This window comes from Salvelinus alpinus, chromosome 8, assembly GCF_045679555.1.
Source record: "Salvelinus alpinus chromosome 8, SLU_Salpinus.1, whole genome shotgun sequence".
NCBI classification, from domain to species: Eukaryota; Metazoa; Chordata; class Actinopteri; order Salmoniformes; family Salmonidae; genus Salvelinus; species Salvelinus alpinus.
In genome coordinates this window covers 65,261,419-65,280,727 of record NC_092093.1, presented here as the reverse complement: position 1 = coordinate 65,280,727, position 19,309 = coordinate 65,261,419, and the positions used below count along the sequence as shown (strand labels likewise).

The following is a 19,309-nucleotide window of genomic DNA, read 5'->3' as shown; positions in this document are numbered from 1 at the left end:
TGACAGCGATATAGGCATAACGCCATAAATAGCCTACTAGTAGGATATAGAAGACGACTTGCCCATTTCAGCAACTTCAGCAACTATACCACTTCATCTGTTAAAAAACAATATTGAAATATGAACTTGTCATAGCGGAATTATTTAGCATACTTAACAAACGGAGGTGGAGGTACAATAGTATGGTAATCAACGGGGGGTTTGAGAGGGGGTGTCAGGGGGTGGAATATCCATTTTTATTGCATCACCTGTCAGCGGCGTCCAATAAGCTTCGAGTCTGAGGGCATTAATTGATGAAGGTGTCTCCGGGCTCGTGCACTTCCCCTCTGTCATTTTATTTGTGGCTAACCCCGAATCCAGGAGAGCAGCTGCATTTTGGCTCTTATTCTCTCTCTCTCCTTCCATCCCTCCCACCCCCTCTCTCTCTCCCTCCCTCTCTCTGTGTAGCTCTCTCCCTACCCCTCTCTCTTTTTTATCCTCTCGTTGTGGCAGTGGTATACACCTTCCTGTCGTGCTGCCGGTCAGAGGGAGTGAGCCGGAGAGGAGGAGAGACAGGGGATAGCAGACAGCCAGCAGCCGGCCTGGCGGTAATCCCTCGCATTCCTCCACCATGCCTGGTCCGGGGCAGGGCCCGGGGACTGATGCTGTGAACCCACCCGATACCACTCCATTTAACTCGGCATCTCAAAGTTTGCCTGTTCATGACGCAGCGTGGAGGTAGGCTACTAGGACGCATCAGCAGCGGCCGGCGCGTCAGAATGCCTTGAGCTCAAAACAGGGAGTTTATTCCTTTATTTTCGTGGCTGCATGAGTACAACTGACCGAGTTAAATGCTGAGATTATTACAATAGAGAGTGAAAAGCAACATGGGAGACCTGAAGTTTGGGTTTGAGGAAATGCAGGGAGTGAGGCTGGGATACCTGCTGATAAAAGGAAAACAAATGTTCGCCCTCTCCCAGGTCTTCACTGACCTGCTGAAAAATATTCCCCGAACCACCGTGCATAAACGCATGGATCACCTGAACGTTAAAAAACACCACTGTGATTTGGAGGAGTTAAGAAAGCTCAAAGCAATCAATTCTATTGCTTTCCACGCGGCTAAATGTACTCTGATATCACGGGAGGACGTAGAGGCGCTTTATTTCTCCTGCAAAACGGAGCGCGTGTTAAAATCCAACAAAAGAAAAGCAAAGAAGGCCAGTTTACCGGAGGGTGTGGGCGAAGGCAAGCTCAACGCAGACACGCACCCTGCCGGGTTATGGAGGGAGAAAGTTTGGTTAAGTTTGCACAGCGTTCCACAGACTCTGTCCCTCAAAAACAAAGCCGGCAGGAGAGAACAACCAACCTTGCGCCCCGACTCCAATCTACCTCAAATTTACAATAAATCCCTCGGTCGGGATTACTCCTCTGTCACCAAATCATCATGTAAACCCTTTAAAAACTATGAAACTGCTCAAATACCGAGCAATTGCGTCGCGTTTAGCCAGGGACACTCGTTTTTCCGGAGCGTGGTGAGCCGGCAACCACTGTTGTTTCAGTCCGCCATTGCTGCTCAGTCCAGGCTCTCTGCAACCGGCGACCTACTTCACAAAAGGAAGAGGAGGCGCGAGGGGGGCGGCGGCAGGGATATGGGCAGCAGCGGCGCGAGGCAGTCATGGAGCAGGAGCAGACACACACACTCACACACTTACTCTCACACACACCACCCGGTGCTCCTCGTGCAGCCCAAGTGCTGCAGAAAGCCCAAAACACACTACAACCACAACCGGACAACTCTGAGCCATTTTGACATTGGACACGAGTTTTACCTCGACCACCACGCTCACCATCATCGTCACCCGCATCAACATGTGGGGGGGTTCCCGGAGAGCTACAGCAGTGACACGGAGTCCAGTTGCTACTCAGAGCGCCTCAACAACGACTCCGACTTCGGCTCCAGTTTATCGACCAGCAGCAATTCTGGGACCTCTGATGAGGAGGATGAAGAGGAGAGCCCATTGGAGAGCTCTGAGGTCAGTTCTGATGAGGAGAGTTCATCTCAGTCTGATAGCAGCTCTGTGTCCAGCCAAGTGTCTGTCCAGTCTATCCGCTTCAGGAGGGCCCGGTTCCCCTCTCTCAACACCACCAAAAATATCACCACTAGAACTCTGCCTAATGCTCAATCTCTCTCCACAACTCTCTCCAGCACTAGAAATCAGTCGAACTCTAGAACTCTATCAAACAGTAGAACTCTCTCGCACACTAACGCACCTTTGCTCCTGCAGCCTACCTTCCACTACAGCCACCAGCAGCAGCCATCTAAACCGGTGGGCCAGTTTGGAACCAGCCAGGTGGACTATGACATTCCGAAGAAACAACCGAAATATGACTTTACAGCCAGGGAGGCCAAGCAGGACACACACACACACAGGCTCAGCTCGCCTGTCACCCGGGGGAGTTATTTCACTAAGAGGAGAGACAGGAAGGTTCCTGAGTCCCAGGTCCAGACCCAACGAGAGATAAAGCGAACCGAGCCTGTGTCCAGAAAAGTGTACGCACTGAGCCCCTCACCTAACACCAACGGGATAAAAGCGGTTCTTCCACACAGGACAACGGGACACGCAAAAAAAATCCTCCCAGTCCTGAGCTCACACTCCGCGCCTGACAAAGACACAAAGTACCCCAAGCCTACAAACAACAAGCTTTCATTAGCTACAAATCTAAAAAGTGAGGTGAGAATCAGCCCCAACCTGAATCTGCCCTTTCTGCTCAAAACCATTAAGGCCGAGCCGGAGGAGCTATCAGTGGCCTCGGGTCCCCTCCCCGAGCGCAGCAGGGCGGTCAAGACTCCCCCCTTCAACCTGCAGAATGTGAAAATCAAAGTGGAGGAGAGCTATGATGAATACGAATACTACAGCCAGGCCTCTGGTTTCCAATGCAAAGGAGACGAGGCGGATATCAACAATGGCCAATACCACGGCGGCGACATCAAACAAGCTGCTGGCTGTTTTAACAACGAGACCAAAGCCATTGAAAGTTCTGCTGGGGCTCCCAAGTCCTCCTCCGGCTTGCAGGAATGCGGGAGCACTCAAGACACCCCTTGTCCTGAGGAGGGGGAGTATAAGAACGGAGCTGGGGTCAGGAAAAACTACAGGAGTCTGGTGCTGGGGAAGAAGCCTGGAATTTCGAGGGTGCAGCAGAAACAGAACGTGTCTAAAGTTGACAGGACTTTATCTTCTCGTCCCGTGGGCAAAGCTGAGATTTGTGAGGCAAATACTGAGGATCTAACAGGGGCGACTAAACGAAAACGCGCGTCCAGTAATGTAGCAGCCCCTCTGAAGAGGCCTTTCAGCTTCATGGCGAATTTCCCCGCTCCTCCGTCCCTGTTAGTGGGCAGCGACGGGGATTTAAGCCCTGCTTACTCTCTGAACTCTCTGGGGGGACCCCGAACTCCCCCTCGCTCTCACCCCGTGTGGCGATGGCAGCCTGGCGGTCTGCCTGTCCCTCCCCCACCCGCTCAGAGAATCAGGAAATGTTCACGCTTTTTTCTTTGACAAAAACAAGAGAAAGAAAAAACACCTGGATGGAAACCTACGTTGACTACAACTTGAGTCTTAAACTGAATGGGATGCTCTAATGGCTTGCGTCCTTCCGTTGTTTTTATTTAAATTGTATCCTTTATATGATGTAGTGGATTTAAAACGTTCCTCGTTGTGGAGTTATAGATCAGTTATATATACTGCTATTCTCCATATCGCGCGGACCATATTTGAGACTCTATACCCATGCCACTGGACGATCCCTCCTCATGGATTTATTCTGACTAACTCTCAACAAGCTATCTACCATAAGCAATAGGCTACACGGTTTGGCAAAATGGGTTTACATGACTTTCTCTCGGATCTATTTTCTCTTCGCCTTGACGCTCGAGCGGTTGGATTGTACCAGGGTTTCAGTGAAGTAAACATTTTGTTGTGCTGTAGGCCTACTCCCTTTGTGGTGAGAGAAAGAGAGGGGGAGACTCCCTCTCATAAAAATCACAGCACTCCTATATGTTGGTCTTCTTTACTGTATTTTTTTCAGCTTTAACTTGGGTAAAATTGTGTAAATTCAACAGATTCAGGGTTTTCCTTTGGTAACATGGTTAGGGCTACTACTATTGTCTGTCACATTAGTCCTATTATGAGCCGTGGTTGTTTTTTTCACTATAGGATTTTTAAAACCTTGTAGAAACCCTCGTTTCAATTTTTATTTTATGCTTGCCAGAGTTTGGGTAAATTTTATCTAAATTTTATGTAATTCAGATAACTGTTTTTGAATTCGATTTCAAATGTCAATTAATTTATCAAAGCAAGTCCTAATTCATAATGTTCTTTGGACAGGCTATATTGAATTAGGAAGAATTGTGTGGGAAATTACCATTACTCTGGTCTGGCTGATGCTTGCAGATTTTCAGAGTGTTTGTGATATGGTTTCCAGCGTTGTTTGTATTTATGAGAGTATTTCCTGGTAAACTTAAGTTTGGCTGTAGTCAGACAGCCGCCAGCACCCATAAAGGCCCCAAAACACTGCAGGCCTTATGTACAGACAATCACACAGAGAGAGACGGCCCAGGCCTGACACAGATCAAGCCTTTCAGTGAAAAATCACACGTCCTGGACAGCCTTGCCTTTTTTAGCATTTTGGTGGGACATGTTCCTTAATATTACACGCTTATTTGTTAATTAAAACATTCGCAATGTCATACACGAAAAAAAGCATGAGAAAAACAGTGAAAATTACACCCCTGTTCAAGACGCCGGCCTAATACCAGTTTAGGGTTTGCATCACACTTAAACAAAAACCCAAACACACCAAAACGATGTCTTACAACACACCGAGCCTAATGTAATTTAATTTAGAAACAACACATGAAAGCACAAGTGGTAGGCCTACATGCTTTGCACTTTGACACACTCTAGGGTCCCATTTCCGCTTGATGATTGTAGGATAGCCTACATTATGAGAGAAGTTCAAATAAAATAAATGTAAGATAAGGTAGCTACTAGCTTATGTCCACTTAAATATTTCATCTAAAATGTATAATTGGTTATTTGTGGCCATCCACATGAGGTTGAATTATTTTCTATTTGGGTCAACATGGTATTAGAGCAGTTTATCAGTTGTTTATTGTATCCTTACATCTGCAAGAATGAATAAAATGCCCAGCACAGCGCGTTGCTGTGGAATAGTTAGCTATTCGCTCGGTGGGTAAATGCATAATTATCTGTTCAATTCTGCTGTGAAGCCCACGGTGCTGAATTGACCTGGGAAAATCTCAAGCCATACAAAATTATTAAAATAGACTATACAGTCAGTCGAAAATGTAGGCCCAAACACAAAGCTGATTGTGTCCCTTTGTTATGAAAGCATTGCACTCTGTTTTCCACAAAGGCCATGTCCTTCTCCATGTCTCCACTTCAACTGATATAGTCTCTACGCTGTTTTCTCACATGAATCAAGTCAGAAAAATATTTTCTAATGTTGCCACATAAACATGTATAAATCTAGCCTTTACATATGGACGCGTGATGAATGTATAGGCCTATATGTCAAACTTTTTTCATTGATCCTATATCCTTATGTTGCTAATTAATAAACTAAGAATAGACCAAAAAATACAAATTAAATTCAGTCAAATTTAACTGAAGTTGCACCTAAATATCGATATTTTTCCACCAACGTAAAATGTTGATTTGGTGAAGTTGTGGCTAAGAATGAGCTTTTCTCCCTGTGACAAAGAGAGTCCGAGCCAGCCTGGCACATAACCACAAACAACATGCCTGATGATGTCAGGATTCTCACATCAACATCAGCAGCAAAGACAGAAACAAAAGCCCATTCGATTGGTGATTGTAGTTAAGAGAGAAAAAAGCGCCGTTTCACACAATGCTCAGAGTTTGTATAGATTGATCTGTGTGTGACATGCACCTCTACCACCCCAAGCCTGTAGGCTTCCCATACCATAGTGCGCACTTCCCTTGTAGCGAAGGTAGAGAAGCACTTAAAAATGGCACATTTGCCTCCAAACTAAACACAGCCATTTTAATCTCCATTTGAAAATGACGTAATCTCTCTCCAACCTAGAGGGAGTTATGGGGAGGGGAGGGATGGGATTCATATGCTGCACGAGGGAAGCTTCCACCGCGTAATCCCCGCGTCAAAGTGTACTGGGCCAGAGGAGGGATATACAGCCCAGCGTTTAGAGAGGACACACACACACACACACACACACACAGACATATACACACACACACACACACACACTTCCCGTTGTAGGTACTCGCCAATTCTCACGCCGATCACAGAGAACATCACCCGGGCAAGGAGATGTGGTAGAGGCGTTTAGGGAAGACTAAAAGAGCTCTGACAGTGACGCTATCAATGTAAATAATTGCATGGTGTAGCAGCTCGAGGCTCAGGGCTCTTTCTCGTTCTCCCTCTCTTTCTCGTTCTCCCTCCCGCTTTTCCTCTCAGCTCCAATCCTTATCTTAGCTTTTTGATACAATACTTGATTGAGGTCAGGGTTTTGACATGAACTTTGAAGTCACTGGCTGTTTATATAAAAAACGGAATATTTATTTTTGTGAATTACTGGGTTTTGTATATCATTGTTGTTTAGGATAATGCACTCGAAATGAAAACCTTGAATGTTGGATTTCTGAAGCACTTTCCCTTTCTTCCGAGTTATGAATGACTCATTAAAGACATCTGAGTGTGAGTGACGCTGCATTCTCTTTGTTGTGAGTTGAACAATCACACACTTCATTCATATTGGTATTACACTGTATCCCTACATAGACTGAAACCTCACCAAGAGGATACCATATTGGCAGAGAATTGGTTCTTTGGACAAATGTGTAACTCAGCGCGTATTTTGGATTAGGAAATATTGGTGCAAGGGACAACTTTTACTATCCATTACTGAAATGTAACTAAGACCCACAGAGATATTACACTGCCATGTTTGACACACACTATAGGTCTACTTCTACGTAATTATGGACATATTGGCCAAGTGAACATATTGACCAAGTCAGTATAAACGTCTAGTAGTACACGCACTTCTATACTCAAACCTGTAGTACACATGTGGGCTTGTGAGTGCCATTAAGGCCGTACGAAGGGTTTCACCATTGATATCCACAGGAATATATGATCGACTCGTAGTGCATAGTACCCATTAACAACCGACAACATCTCATCCGCCATGTTTGTTTCTCTGCTGCGGTTTTGATTAATGGGATTTTATGGTATGGTAAACCAGGAGGTTGATGGGTGGACCGCGGGGTAGAGGGCTGTCTAACCTAGGCCAGGCCTGTCTGCCTGGAGGCCCCGCGGTAGCCTACGGGTGGAGGTTAGGCAGTAGGCTGCAACAGACGACTATTGGAGATAAATTCCAGTGCGGATTGCGAACCAATAGACTGTAACTTCTATACAATAACAAGAGATAGGCAGAGAGGGATTAAAAGAGTTAAACCACTAGTTGGATCAAGAAAAAACTCAGCAATTTACAAAAGGCGTTGACTATTCTATCTAGCGCCATCGCTGCGTGGACAGTTATTGCATCCAACGCACTCAATACAGTATTCTCCCTGCTGTGCTTGTTTAGAAAAACAAGTTAAAAGATTAACGCTGAAGGACACAGCCTGAATCAGGGTCAGCAGAACGCACTGAGTTATCAGACAATTAAATACGAAAGACCGATCAAAGTTGTCACTACTCTATTATTAAATCTCTCAACTGTACAACAAAAAAATAAATATATATGTTGTTGCCTGTCATTCATTTCCTCTCAAAAGGTCATTCAAAAGACAATTCAAAATCACATAATTCAAAATACTTATATGAATTAATGAACAAATAAATAATATAATTAATTAGGCTAATGATTTATATTTTAAGTTTTATAGGGCTGATAGAAAACACACACACACACACACAAGTTACTAGCTTCAGTAAAATACGTTTGAATCTATATATAGGCTAGTTTTCATTGGTGCTTGCGGGAAACAATTGTGTCAATTAAACATCACAAAAACAACTTTGATATAAAAGAATGCCGGCTGCTATCCTTTCTCAGTGGCGTAGTGGTTTAACACACTGCGTCTCAGTGCAAGAGGCGTCACTGCAGTACCTGGTTCGAATCCAGGTTACATCGTTGAATTGTGAAATGAACATGCAAATCATGGGAACTGTTTCTGAGGCACATAGTCGCGGGTTAGAACAGCAATAGTGAGGCATAACCCTCGAACCCTCTGCATCGCTCCACATAGGTATAGGCTATATAATCTTGTCTATAAATACTTCTCCAATACTCCCGAGTGGCGCAGCGGTCTAAGACACTGCCTTTCAGTGCAATAGGGGTCACTACAGTACCAGGGTCGAATCCAGGCTCTATCACATCCGGCCGTGATTGGGAGTCCCAAAGGGCGGCGGACAATTGTCCCAGCATCGTCCGGGGTAGGCCGTAATTGTAAATAAGAATTTGTTCTTAACTGACTTGCCTGTTAAATAACAAAAAAATTGACACACATTTAGTATCTCGATCTTATAATAAAATTCTGCATTTATATTAATGGGAGATTTCCGGGAGATTTCGTGTTAGGCGAACATATATAACATAATATAATACAACACTGGTTGTAATCAATAGGCAAATGCTGCCGGTGTTAACCCGTCCCATGCAATCTGATAAAGCCTGATCCTACACACCATGAAGACCAGAAATCACATAGCCTATCCTTTGGCCAAGTTACGATATGTCCAAATTACCAATAGTCTTAATGTAATAGTAATAGGCCTGGGCTTACTTTCAACACTTCTATTAGGCCTATTTCATTATTTTCCATAGGTAAATGCAGCCAGACCAAAGTAGGACTATGTGATCGTCCAGCACTAGGCCCTAGTTGACCATGTACAAGCAGAAATCCACAACTGATTTGGTCATGCAGGGTGTTGCCTGAATCAAATGACCTAACTACTGAACAATGGTAATTCCATCGAAGAATTTGATGCTCAATAATTGAAATAATTATATTATTAAAAGTAGAATTATTTTCAAATGAATAGATATTGAAATCACCAAATCATGTTGCTATAGCAAGAAAGAAATAGCACTGCTGCTTTAGTCACTATACAACTCCAACACTGCCACGCACGATGATGCTGAAGCCTGTACTTCAACTTCTAAAAAGCCTACACATTAGTGGAGAGTGCACCCTATGTAGGTGAAAACCAGTGAAAATGCAGTTATCCTCTTCACATCCATAGCTCTATATAGGCGACCCGTTACCCTGCATTTCAACCCTGCTACCGTAACGGCTTGGAGAGTCTTCTGGAGGTGAGGGATATGGTTTTTGAATTACACTCTCGCTCATATTATAATGAGCTAGTCTTTTAAAAACGTACTATATGTGTGTGTTTGCGTGCGCGCTCGCGCGTGTGTGTGTGTGTGACCTATATAACCTACTGCATAAGCGAAAGCTCGAGGACCCTGGGATTTGTACCAGCCTGCCCCGTTGAAACAGACGAATGTATAGGCTAAACCGCGAACCATCATTTCACCGATAGAAACTCAACCTCTCTCAGAACAAACGTTTTCACTTCAGTCCGTATAATTCAAAGACCGTATAAGTGAAATACCCATAGCTTTTATTGTCTCACTGACAATGGTGGTTATTTACTTAACCGACGGGTGTCTGTTTTACAACGCTGACTTATGTAAACACGCTGGTTGGTCTCCATTGACAGAACAGCAGAGTTAGCAGCCATGATAACAGAGGTGTGATCATAACAGCACATCTCCTATTCGCTTACATATGAGACTGACTGCCTGAAGCCTTCACGCAACCCTGCAGTGGAGGCGAAGATGGAAGACGAAACATGGGCATTCTTTTTTATTTTTAGGCAACTCGTGATTTAAATCTACAATTGAAGTAATTCTCCAAAGTATGTGTGTATACCTAAACGAATGTATAAATTCATGTTATCCCTTTTTGCAAAATTGGTGAATGGTTTATCTTTTCAGCAATGTTCTGTTATTAAGTTAAACTTTTTCTTCTGTTGATGTTGGTCGCGAGTAAATGAGAGCTGAAGAGGAAAGTAAATATCTAGCATTTTTTATGCAATTTCAACTTTAAGCACAAAACTATCTTAACTTTATTAGAAAAGATAGTGGCGTGGAAATGTGTTTGTGGTTTATTGTGCAGGACACAATGCGCCCCAGATCGAAACACGCCTCATTCTGATTTTTGAAGACTTTTGCATTAATTTGATTTAAATCCCATTATTCATTTGAATTACTATAGTGTAATACAAGTTTTTCTTTGACACTTTGTTGAGAAATCAACCCTTGACTCACATTTCACAGTTCTCCCGTGGAAGGAGTTATTGAGTATATATTTGCTTATACTATCATACTATTCTTAAAGTTGTCAGTGACATGTTACAGCACACAGTATTTCTATTGTGTGATTCCATAGAGTTGCATCATGTCGTTCATCTGAGGCCAGAGAGATGCTGTGGACTGCCCAGCCAGGTCACCCGTGAGACAAATCAGTATTCGACGTCCATCCATGTCTGAGGACATAAGGAGATGACGTAAAAACCGGCCACTAGAGGCAAAAGTGAGCGCTATTAGTTTGAAGTTGGTTTTTAATTTTGCTGTGTGAACGGGATGGCGGATTGGCGTAAACGTCCGCCTCTGGAGCCAAGGATTGATTGCTCGACTCAAACGATATAAAGTGCTTTTGGTTTCTGAGATTTCGTTTTAAGCCGATCCTAAATTTGACGTTCGAGAAACAGATGAGACTGTGAGAGCTGAAAGACTGTCTACCCTGTACACATTTCTGCTGTGGCGAGAGACCAACAAAGAATTTTAAAACAAATACAATTTTAATAAACTCCCATATATATTAGGTGAAATACCATAGTGTGCCATCACAGCAGCAAGTTTTGACCTGTTGCAACAAGAAAAGGGCAACCAGTGAAGAACAAACACCATTGTAAATATAACCCATATTTATGTTTATTTCTTTTCCCATAGCCTAGTCCACAATCTAGTAAACATGGTTGCCTGATCATCCTCCTCCTTCTGCGGTAAACCTTATCCTCTCCACCGCGGCGTAGCTACATTTATTTCGGTTAGAGAAAGCTTGATAAATATCCATTAATGGGGTTATGACAGGCCTATAGAATAACGTGTTCTATAGTCAATCGCTGGTGAAGGCCGAAACGCCTAGTTCAAACTGCAAGTGTTACTGACTATTTCCCTTATTTTGCCTGTGATGCACTGTTAATATAATGACAACATATTCAATGAACATAGGCCCATTGCATCTCATTATAAATTCACTAGGTCTAATTTTAAAGGATAAACGAGAGTTTTCTTTAGTCACATTTTAAAATATATAGCCTGTTCACAGTTATGTTGAAAATAACCATAGCTCTTAATGTGATTTCAATTAAGGTTTTATAATGAGCAATTTCAGTCCAATACAAACAGGCCTCGAACAAAATTGGAGAGAATAATGTCATGAGAAGTAGTCCAAATTATGTAACATGGTTCAAATTATATAACAACGCATGGATGCATGCATCAAAAGACACAAAAGACCTCCAGCGTGAAGCTGAACGCTTGCTCGCATATTGCAGCCAATGAGTTCATGAAGCCAACTTATCTAGGGCATATTTCAAAGGAGCCTGTATTCGTCTGGTTAAAATGACGTGATCCAAAGACATTTGTGAAATCATGTTGGTTTCAGAAGCACCCCAAGCCTTCAGCAATATCCTCGACAGGTTGCAGGGAGAGGCTTTTCCTAAACGCGAGGGAGCGGGGCTGCATATGGGGCTCGTGGGTCGAGGGGGAAACCGCCTGGCAGAGGCCTTGAGCCTGGTCACGGAGCCCAGCGCGATTTTAAAGCTTCTTATGCGGAGAGGACAAGGAACATGTCAGGAAAATAGTCTAGACTGAGCTGCAGATTTGCCTATATTCAATCTTTAAATAGACGTATACTTTTAGGCCTATATTTGAAGTGTATACTGTTTGATAGAACGGGCCTTGTAAAATAATTAGGCCTATATATGAAGAACAGAATTATGAAGAACAGACCCCCAAGGAAAATAAATGAAAATATAATTTCAAGTCAAGAAGCCACTGCTTTATTACAAGTGCATGTTTGTGTAGGTCAGGACAGGGACATTTGAAAATGCAAATGTGTTAAGCCTAAACTCCATGCAAAACGTCAGCCTCATGATTCAGCACAAAATCCGCATAAAACTGCTGTAGGCCAATTCTGCACTAATCTCTTAAAGCTTCGGCTATACATATATCCAGGTGCTGAGAGATCCCATACGGGCCTATAGCCTAGGGTGTATTAAGATAGTTAGGCATAAATAAAATGAGTTAACATTTGTGAGGATATGCTTAGACTGCCCAGTGCAGCCCTTATAATCTCAATATCAAATCATTTCTGGGTAAGAATTAAGTACTTTACTGTGATTGTTTTCAATCAACATGGTCAAAAATAAACAAAAATAGCTCCTTAGCAAGAGCAGTTTCTCAAGTAAGAATTTGTCTAGGACTGTCTCGGGGGGGTCTGAGTGGTGAGAGGAAAACTAAAAAACTATTTGTTATTGGCAGAGAGTTTTGGAACTCTATTTCTTATTGGTATATTAACCAATTTAAAGGCCAAAACTCAATCCCACCAAAACAGGTTGAAATGTCAGGTGTCTTTTCAAATAGCTCTTACACTAAAAGGAAATTATCATAATTTCCCTATTCCACAGTATTATTCCAACCTTATAGTGTGGAAATATATATAAAACAGAGGATAAATCACGTTTTTGACTGCACTGGGCCTTTAAGTATAATTAGGTTTAATTAGCCTAAGTATATACCTGCATTCATATTCGATTTATACTGTTTTATCATTAAGTTTCAGGTCTTTGTATTTATACAGCTACGTGTAGCCTATTTATATTGGTAATGAATACAATAACAGGATCACCAATAGGCTAATCATTTACAAACATTTTACTAATATAAACTATAAGCCTAATCAGTTCATAAGCAGATCTGCAGCAAAAGTGTTGCTTATGAAAGTTACAGCCGTGGAAAAAAGGGCTGCCTCGCGTCCTCTCCGAACAATCCCATTTCTGAATACCTCTGAAGCGGATTGGCCCCGAGTGACCTCCTTCGGGGTTAAAAGACTGATTTCACAACAACCCCAAACAGGCATAAACTAAAGGCTACCATACCAATCTATAGGCTTAGTAGTCCCTGTTTTTATTCTAATTACTTATAATTATTATTCATATTATTGAAGAATTGTTGAAGGTATAGACTATTATTCTCGTAAGTCCACATTTTACCTATCTGAAATTATTGTTTAAATTCCTCTAGTCCATTTCTAATCCTTTTACACGAATGAGAGGACTCGCTTATTTTAAACTATAGCTTCAGAACAGCTGTTCGACAACTGACTTAAATGTCCAATTTATAGCAGCTGAAATTATTATAGTGATTTCACTTAAGTATTTCTCCTCTCTTGAAGCGCCACGGTCGATGAGTCTATAATGTTTATCTTGATTATAGCTGAAATCTATATAATAGGGATGCGATCAACCATTTTATTTATTTAGGCTAAATCATTGTATTTACCAAAAATAGTCGGCAACAATTGTCAATGTTTATCATTGACATCGTAACATATAGGCTATAGAATTTACAGAAAAAAATGAGGATATTGCACATAGAGATAGGCCTACATCAAATCACACTAAACTGCCCTGTGATGTTTGGAATCACTTATGCCAGATGACTTAATAGGGTATAGGCTTATAGCCTCTTACACAGGAATATCTATTGAGGCTCAATATAAGCTAAGTTAAATATGTCCAGAATTGTTGTTCATAATTGCCTTTGAAATATAAATGAGGTATAGACCTAGGCTAGGCTACAAAACATCAATATTATTCTATACATTGTTATGTAGGCCAACAGCAGCTACAGGCAATATTCCCAACAGAATCCACTGAACTAGTGTAGCCTAATGCACCGGTTTTACTTTGACTACCTTCCATTGGATAAAAGGATAAAACGTAAAAATGTTAATTGACAAATAGCCTAATACAAAAAAGTATGTCGCTCCATTCTGCATTCTAAAATGACAGCTCAAACACGAGCATTCTCGTCATTGATAAACGCCATTGTTTGTCCGATAGGCTGTGGACGTGGCCGCGCCCGCATGCCCGCCTGCGGGGATTTATTAGGAACAATCTCGTCCAGCGGTGACCTTTGGCCCCTCATACCACGGAATCAGGCTCCGCGGTATGCGCTGGGTGAATGCCACGAACACACCAACGAATAGGCCTATATAGCTACAGACATTCTGTTGATCTATAGCAAAACAAATGATTAGCTCATATTTATTCATTAATTCATAGCAACAAATAGGCTAGCCTAAGGCCTAACATTAGGAAACATTTCCAAAGCAACGTCCAATTCATGGACACAACCCTTGCCACAGTCCCTTCATTTTGAGATTCATTGTATTTTATTAGGCCTACTTTCTATCTTATTTTTTTCTTAGTAAATAACTGAGTTGTTGAAAAGTAATTGAAGTCAATTCATCACCTTTGGAATGAGCATGCAGTAAGGCCTGAAAAGGAGTGTCATGGAAAAGGGTAGGCTATTGAACACGAAATGAAAGGAGAAACATGAAAATGTAATTTCTCTGCCTAGCAGATTTGTGAGAAAAGAAAGATGCTATAACTCATAGAAGCCAAACACTTACTAGTGCAGCAGGCTGATACTGTATGTCAAATACATTTTTAATTGTAAAAGCTCCCTTTTTTCACTTTAAAAGTTATATTTCTTAATAAACACAATAGGACCATTGACTGTCTGGTTCTTCTATATTCTACCACTCAGGTTTCAGCCAATTTTTGGACCACTTCTTTAAATTGGGTATTTGGGTCTGGAAGAAAGGGGAAAAGCAAGGGATTCAGTCCGCATTGTATTTAACCCTTAAGGGAACGCGATGCCTATACCTGTTGTGAAGCAACGGCCATTCAACCCACCTCGTTTACGCTCCACGAAATCAAACAGGAGTTATATGAATTAATTAAATCCTTATAATACCACGTGACTTGACCCTCCCGGCGTCCCGGTTTTGATAAGATCTGCACGTCACGGTGGATGGTTTGGTTTGGTTTGATTGGGACTTGTTTGGAGGGTAATCCGACCCGGACCCAAACGCCGTGGGACACGGAGCGTCAACGGGCCAAGTCGAACAGTTTATAGGGCCAATACTTAAAATATGTGGAACTTCAAAATATGTAGGAAGCTACCTTTGCTTTTGCTGGAATCAAATATGGCTAACGAAATATCCATGGATCATAATGCATACAGGTTACGCCTGCTGAAAATAAGTCAAGCCCTTTTGTGAAGGTACCCAGAGCGTATAATACTCACCCATACGTCAAACTATACAGGCTATTCTTTGATGTGTTCCCGAAACAGGCTGATGGTGAGAGGTGTCTGAAGCCAATCAAGCAATTATCATGTTAGAAAAAATATAGCCTATGATATCAATTCAGGGACTAGCTAGTGATATCAATTCAGGGACTAGCTAGTGATATCAATTCAGGGACTAGCTAGTGAAGAACGTGATCCTTTTGGAGGTTGTGTTGACAGATTATATTATCCAAACGTGTTCAAAGTTAAGTCAAAATGTAGGCCTAATTATTTCCCAGTTCTATTAAAGCAATTGAATATTGATCAGTAAAACATCAAATCGATTAGCAGTCAGGGATGTGATGTAAAATCAGGAAAAAAAAGCCTGGTCCATTGAGATGATTTTTGAAATAAGACAATCTGATTCTTAATTAAGATAATGCACTTTGGTTGACACCTTGAAATGTTGCAGTGCCTCCACCCCAACTACCTCATTGTCCTTTACTGGCTTGGTCATTGAAAGGAATTTGGCTAGGCTTATTTTATAAATACATATTTTACTGATTCAATAGGCAAGCCTATCCACAACATATGCTTTCTACATTGTCTCAAGTTATATAATAGCATAAACAAAACAAAAGTTTGATACCAACATGTTTACGCTTTATCAGACTAGTTTAGGTTACTTGTGGTTTCGTGTAGCCTATGCATATGCATACAGTAGCTGTAACTGTTTTTTATAAACAATGTGTAGGGCTTACAGTTTCCATTTATTACAATTCCATTTTGGTTATATGTGCATAGCTTTGATCTGCAGGCTAACAAGGCTGGTTGCCAAAGTGATACAGGCTCCGTCCAATGTGGCTCAGTCGGTAGCGCATAGCGCTTGCAACGCCAGGGTTGTTGGTTCAATTCCCACGGAAAAAAAGTACGAAAATATCCACTCACTAATCTCAATCTCTCTGGATAAAGTTGTCTGCTAAATGACAACAACTTCAATGTAATGCATATACGGCAACTTGAAGGTGTTGGCAGTACTTTTTTAGTTAAAACTTAACCCTAACTTTCCAAACCTCATTTGACATGAAAATACCAACCTCCACCAATCTTTTTTTTTTTAAGTCTGTGAATAACTGGCTACCCCCATTAGCAGTCCTGTCTTCTGTAAGAAAAACAAACAAAAAAAGGCTTTCTGCGTGGGAAATTGGAAGAATATTATGCTACTAAATCTAAATCGGATACTGAGAGTGAGTCTATATTAGCGATTTAGTTCTAAATCATCATATTATGGTAGTGTTTTGGCATTGGTAAATCATTTGGTTCATCCTAATTGAATAAGCAGGCAGAACAGGTGTATAAATACATCTGTGAAACAAAGGATGGCATGCTGAGAAACAATAAGAATAGGGAGAAACTTGGCTTCAGAATTATTACCCATATCAAAACCAGATATATCACGACTAAGTTAATGATTAATTTGCACATCATTATATTGTTTGTTTGAGCAGATTATTTGAGACTTGCTTACTTGGGAGTTCAGAGCGGATCCGTGTTTCATATTACCGGTAGGCATATTGTTCCCATGCTATATGGGGTGTTACATTCTGCAATTGTGTTCTAGAAAATACTCTGTAATGTGGTCAGTCCTTTATATGAAACATTAGAAACGAATTGTTTAGGAAAATTATGGATGACTAAAATAACTATTGAAAATAAAACTGCATTGACAATTGCTTAGTTACATGGTCAATTAATTCAGTTAATACTGATAAAAGTTCATACAATTCTACTCAAACGTACACATTCTGAAATATGTTAATATATTTTTTATTAATTTAAAAGATAAAAAACCGTCGTTACCATGCCTAGTTTTGTCACCGAAGAAAGGTTGACAGATGAATACACAATGCATTGTTGCATAATTTTAACCTGACAATTTGTCTGCAGATGTGTCACGCGTTTAAAACAGGCCTGCATCCTTGTTTTCAAAATACTTGGCATTACATTAGAACACTTTAATGGGATATCAGCTGTTGCACGTTCTCTGTGCAACGTAAACAACGCTTACATAAGGCAGTAATAAAATATTTCTCCTCGGCGTGAGAGAGAACTGTTCTGCTGTGCTCGGAGCAGTGGCGTCATAGAAGGCTACACGGAGAAGATGCATCTCTCTGCGGTCGTGCTGCACTCTGCTCCCCTAGACAGGGTTTGTTTTGTGAGCCTTGGTGGGCTGATAATTAACAGATGATGTAATATTGTATAATTAAAAAAAAAACCAGCAAGGACAACGAATTGCCTAACGGCTAAATGATTTGGACTTGATTTTGTCTGCGGTTAGACTATTCGTTGGTTTTCGCCTATGTCGTACACGGGGTGTTAATTCTATTAAAAATGTATTTTTTTAACAGTGAGGATAAAATTGGGCTTCCACTCGGAAATTAAACACACAGATATTCCCCAGTCCTTAGTAAGCGATGACACAATCTACGAGCGCCCCCTCCCGGCCACAGAAGGGTGTAACGCACCCTCTTAAAGGGGATGTCAGGGGTACCAGAAATGAAATTTAAGGTGGAACGGGGAAGATACAGGCGCATTTCGCAAGGAATCCATAGAGCCGTGAGAAAGTTGGTGTCATGCCAACGTGGTATCATGTTTCTTGCTATTTAGTGTTTTATACCGACACATTGACATTTGTAATATTGCCGGGTTTGAGTAGGCAGTGTACATTACCTGCTGATGGATTTGAAACTATTCAAGCTTCAATCTTGGGTCTATAAATAATCAACTGCTATTAGATGCTAAATGATGCGCAGAAGTGATCCCCTATGCCAGGGTTCCCCAACTGCCAGCCTGCGTGCCGAATTTGGCCCGCTGGTTGTTTCATTTGGCCCACCAAGTTTACTGAGAAAAAAATAATATATTTTTTTTTCATTCCATTTTTTCATTATTGGACATAGACTAAAAACACCAGGAAATCAGCTCCAAGTGATTTGAATGTAAGACATCTGTTTCCAATTATTCCCACGCACAATAGAGAGGCACGTGATTGTATACAAATGTAAGCAAGGTTTGAAATTGTGTTTTAGTAAAAAAAAATATATATATATGTTTTCGCCAACAATATCTGTTTGAGATTCTTGCGGTCAGTTTGCAGTTTACAAATGATTTGTAATTATGTTCCGACCCGACCATCCTCAGCAAAAAAATCGGCCTGCGGCTGAATCTAGTCCATGATCCCTGCCCTATGCTACCCCGTCCGTCACTATCAATAACAGAAACGACACCAAGGCGAGCCAGAGGCAATTGAGAAATATAAGGCTCTGTGCATAAACGTAATCTCAGCCACTATTTCCTTTTTCCATGTGATTTTCCTCTTGTCTATTTAGCTAGCTAGCCTATACTCTCCACCAAAACGGTCATATAGATTATTATGGAAGCTATTGGTAATGTATGCTAAGGGCGGCAGGTAGCCTAGTGGTTAGAGCGTTGGGACAGTAACAGAAAGGTTGCTGGATGGTACAGCTGACAAGGTAGAAATCTGTCGTTCTGCCCCTGAACAAGGCAGCTAACCCGCTTTTCCTAGGTAGGCCGTCATTGTGAATAAGAATTTGTTCTTAACTTGCCTAGTTAAATTTAAAAAAGACAAATAGGCATATTCAAAATAAATTCACAACAGAAATCGAAAGAACTGTGTAGACATAAAAGCAGGAGAAGAATACCGAATCTAATAGGATAAACGAAATAATATTACGAATGTTGTTGTTGTAAAAAGTAGCCTACACAGTCTTTCTAAAGGGGGTCACAATTACAAAAAAAGTTATAGGTCTATCA

General features: G+C 41.4%; 1 protein-coding gene across 1 annotated transcript; it reads left to right on the top strand.

Moving 5' to 3' along the window:
- The first annotated feature begins 323 nt into the window (after nt 1-323).
- skida1 (SKI/DACH domain containing 1) lies at nt 324-6,739 on the top strand. Its single transcript, XM_071414740.1, has one exon. It carries the CDS (start codon nt 867-869, stop codon nt 3,531-3,533), a length of 2,667 nt encoding a protein of 888 aa, XP_071270841.1. The 5' UTR covers nt 324-866; the 3' UTR covers nt 3,534-6,739.
- Nucleotides 6,740-19,309: the final 12,570 nt, after the last annotated feature.

What these genes read in the sequence shown, in the direction of transcription:
- skida1 (XM_071414740.1), top strand. Translation starts at nt 867, where the DNA reads ATGGGAGACCTGAAGTTTGGGTTTGAGGAAATGCAGGGAGTGAGGCTG.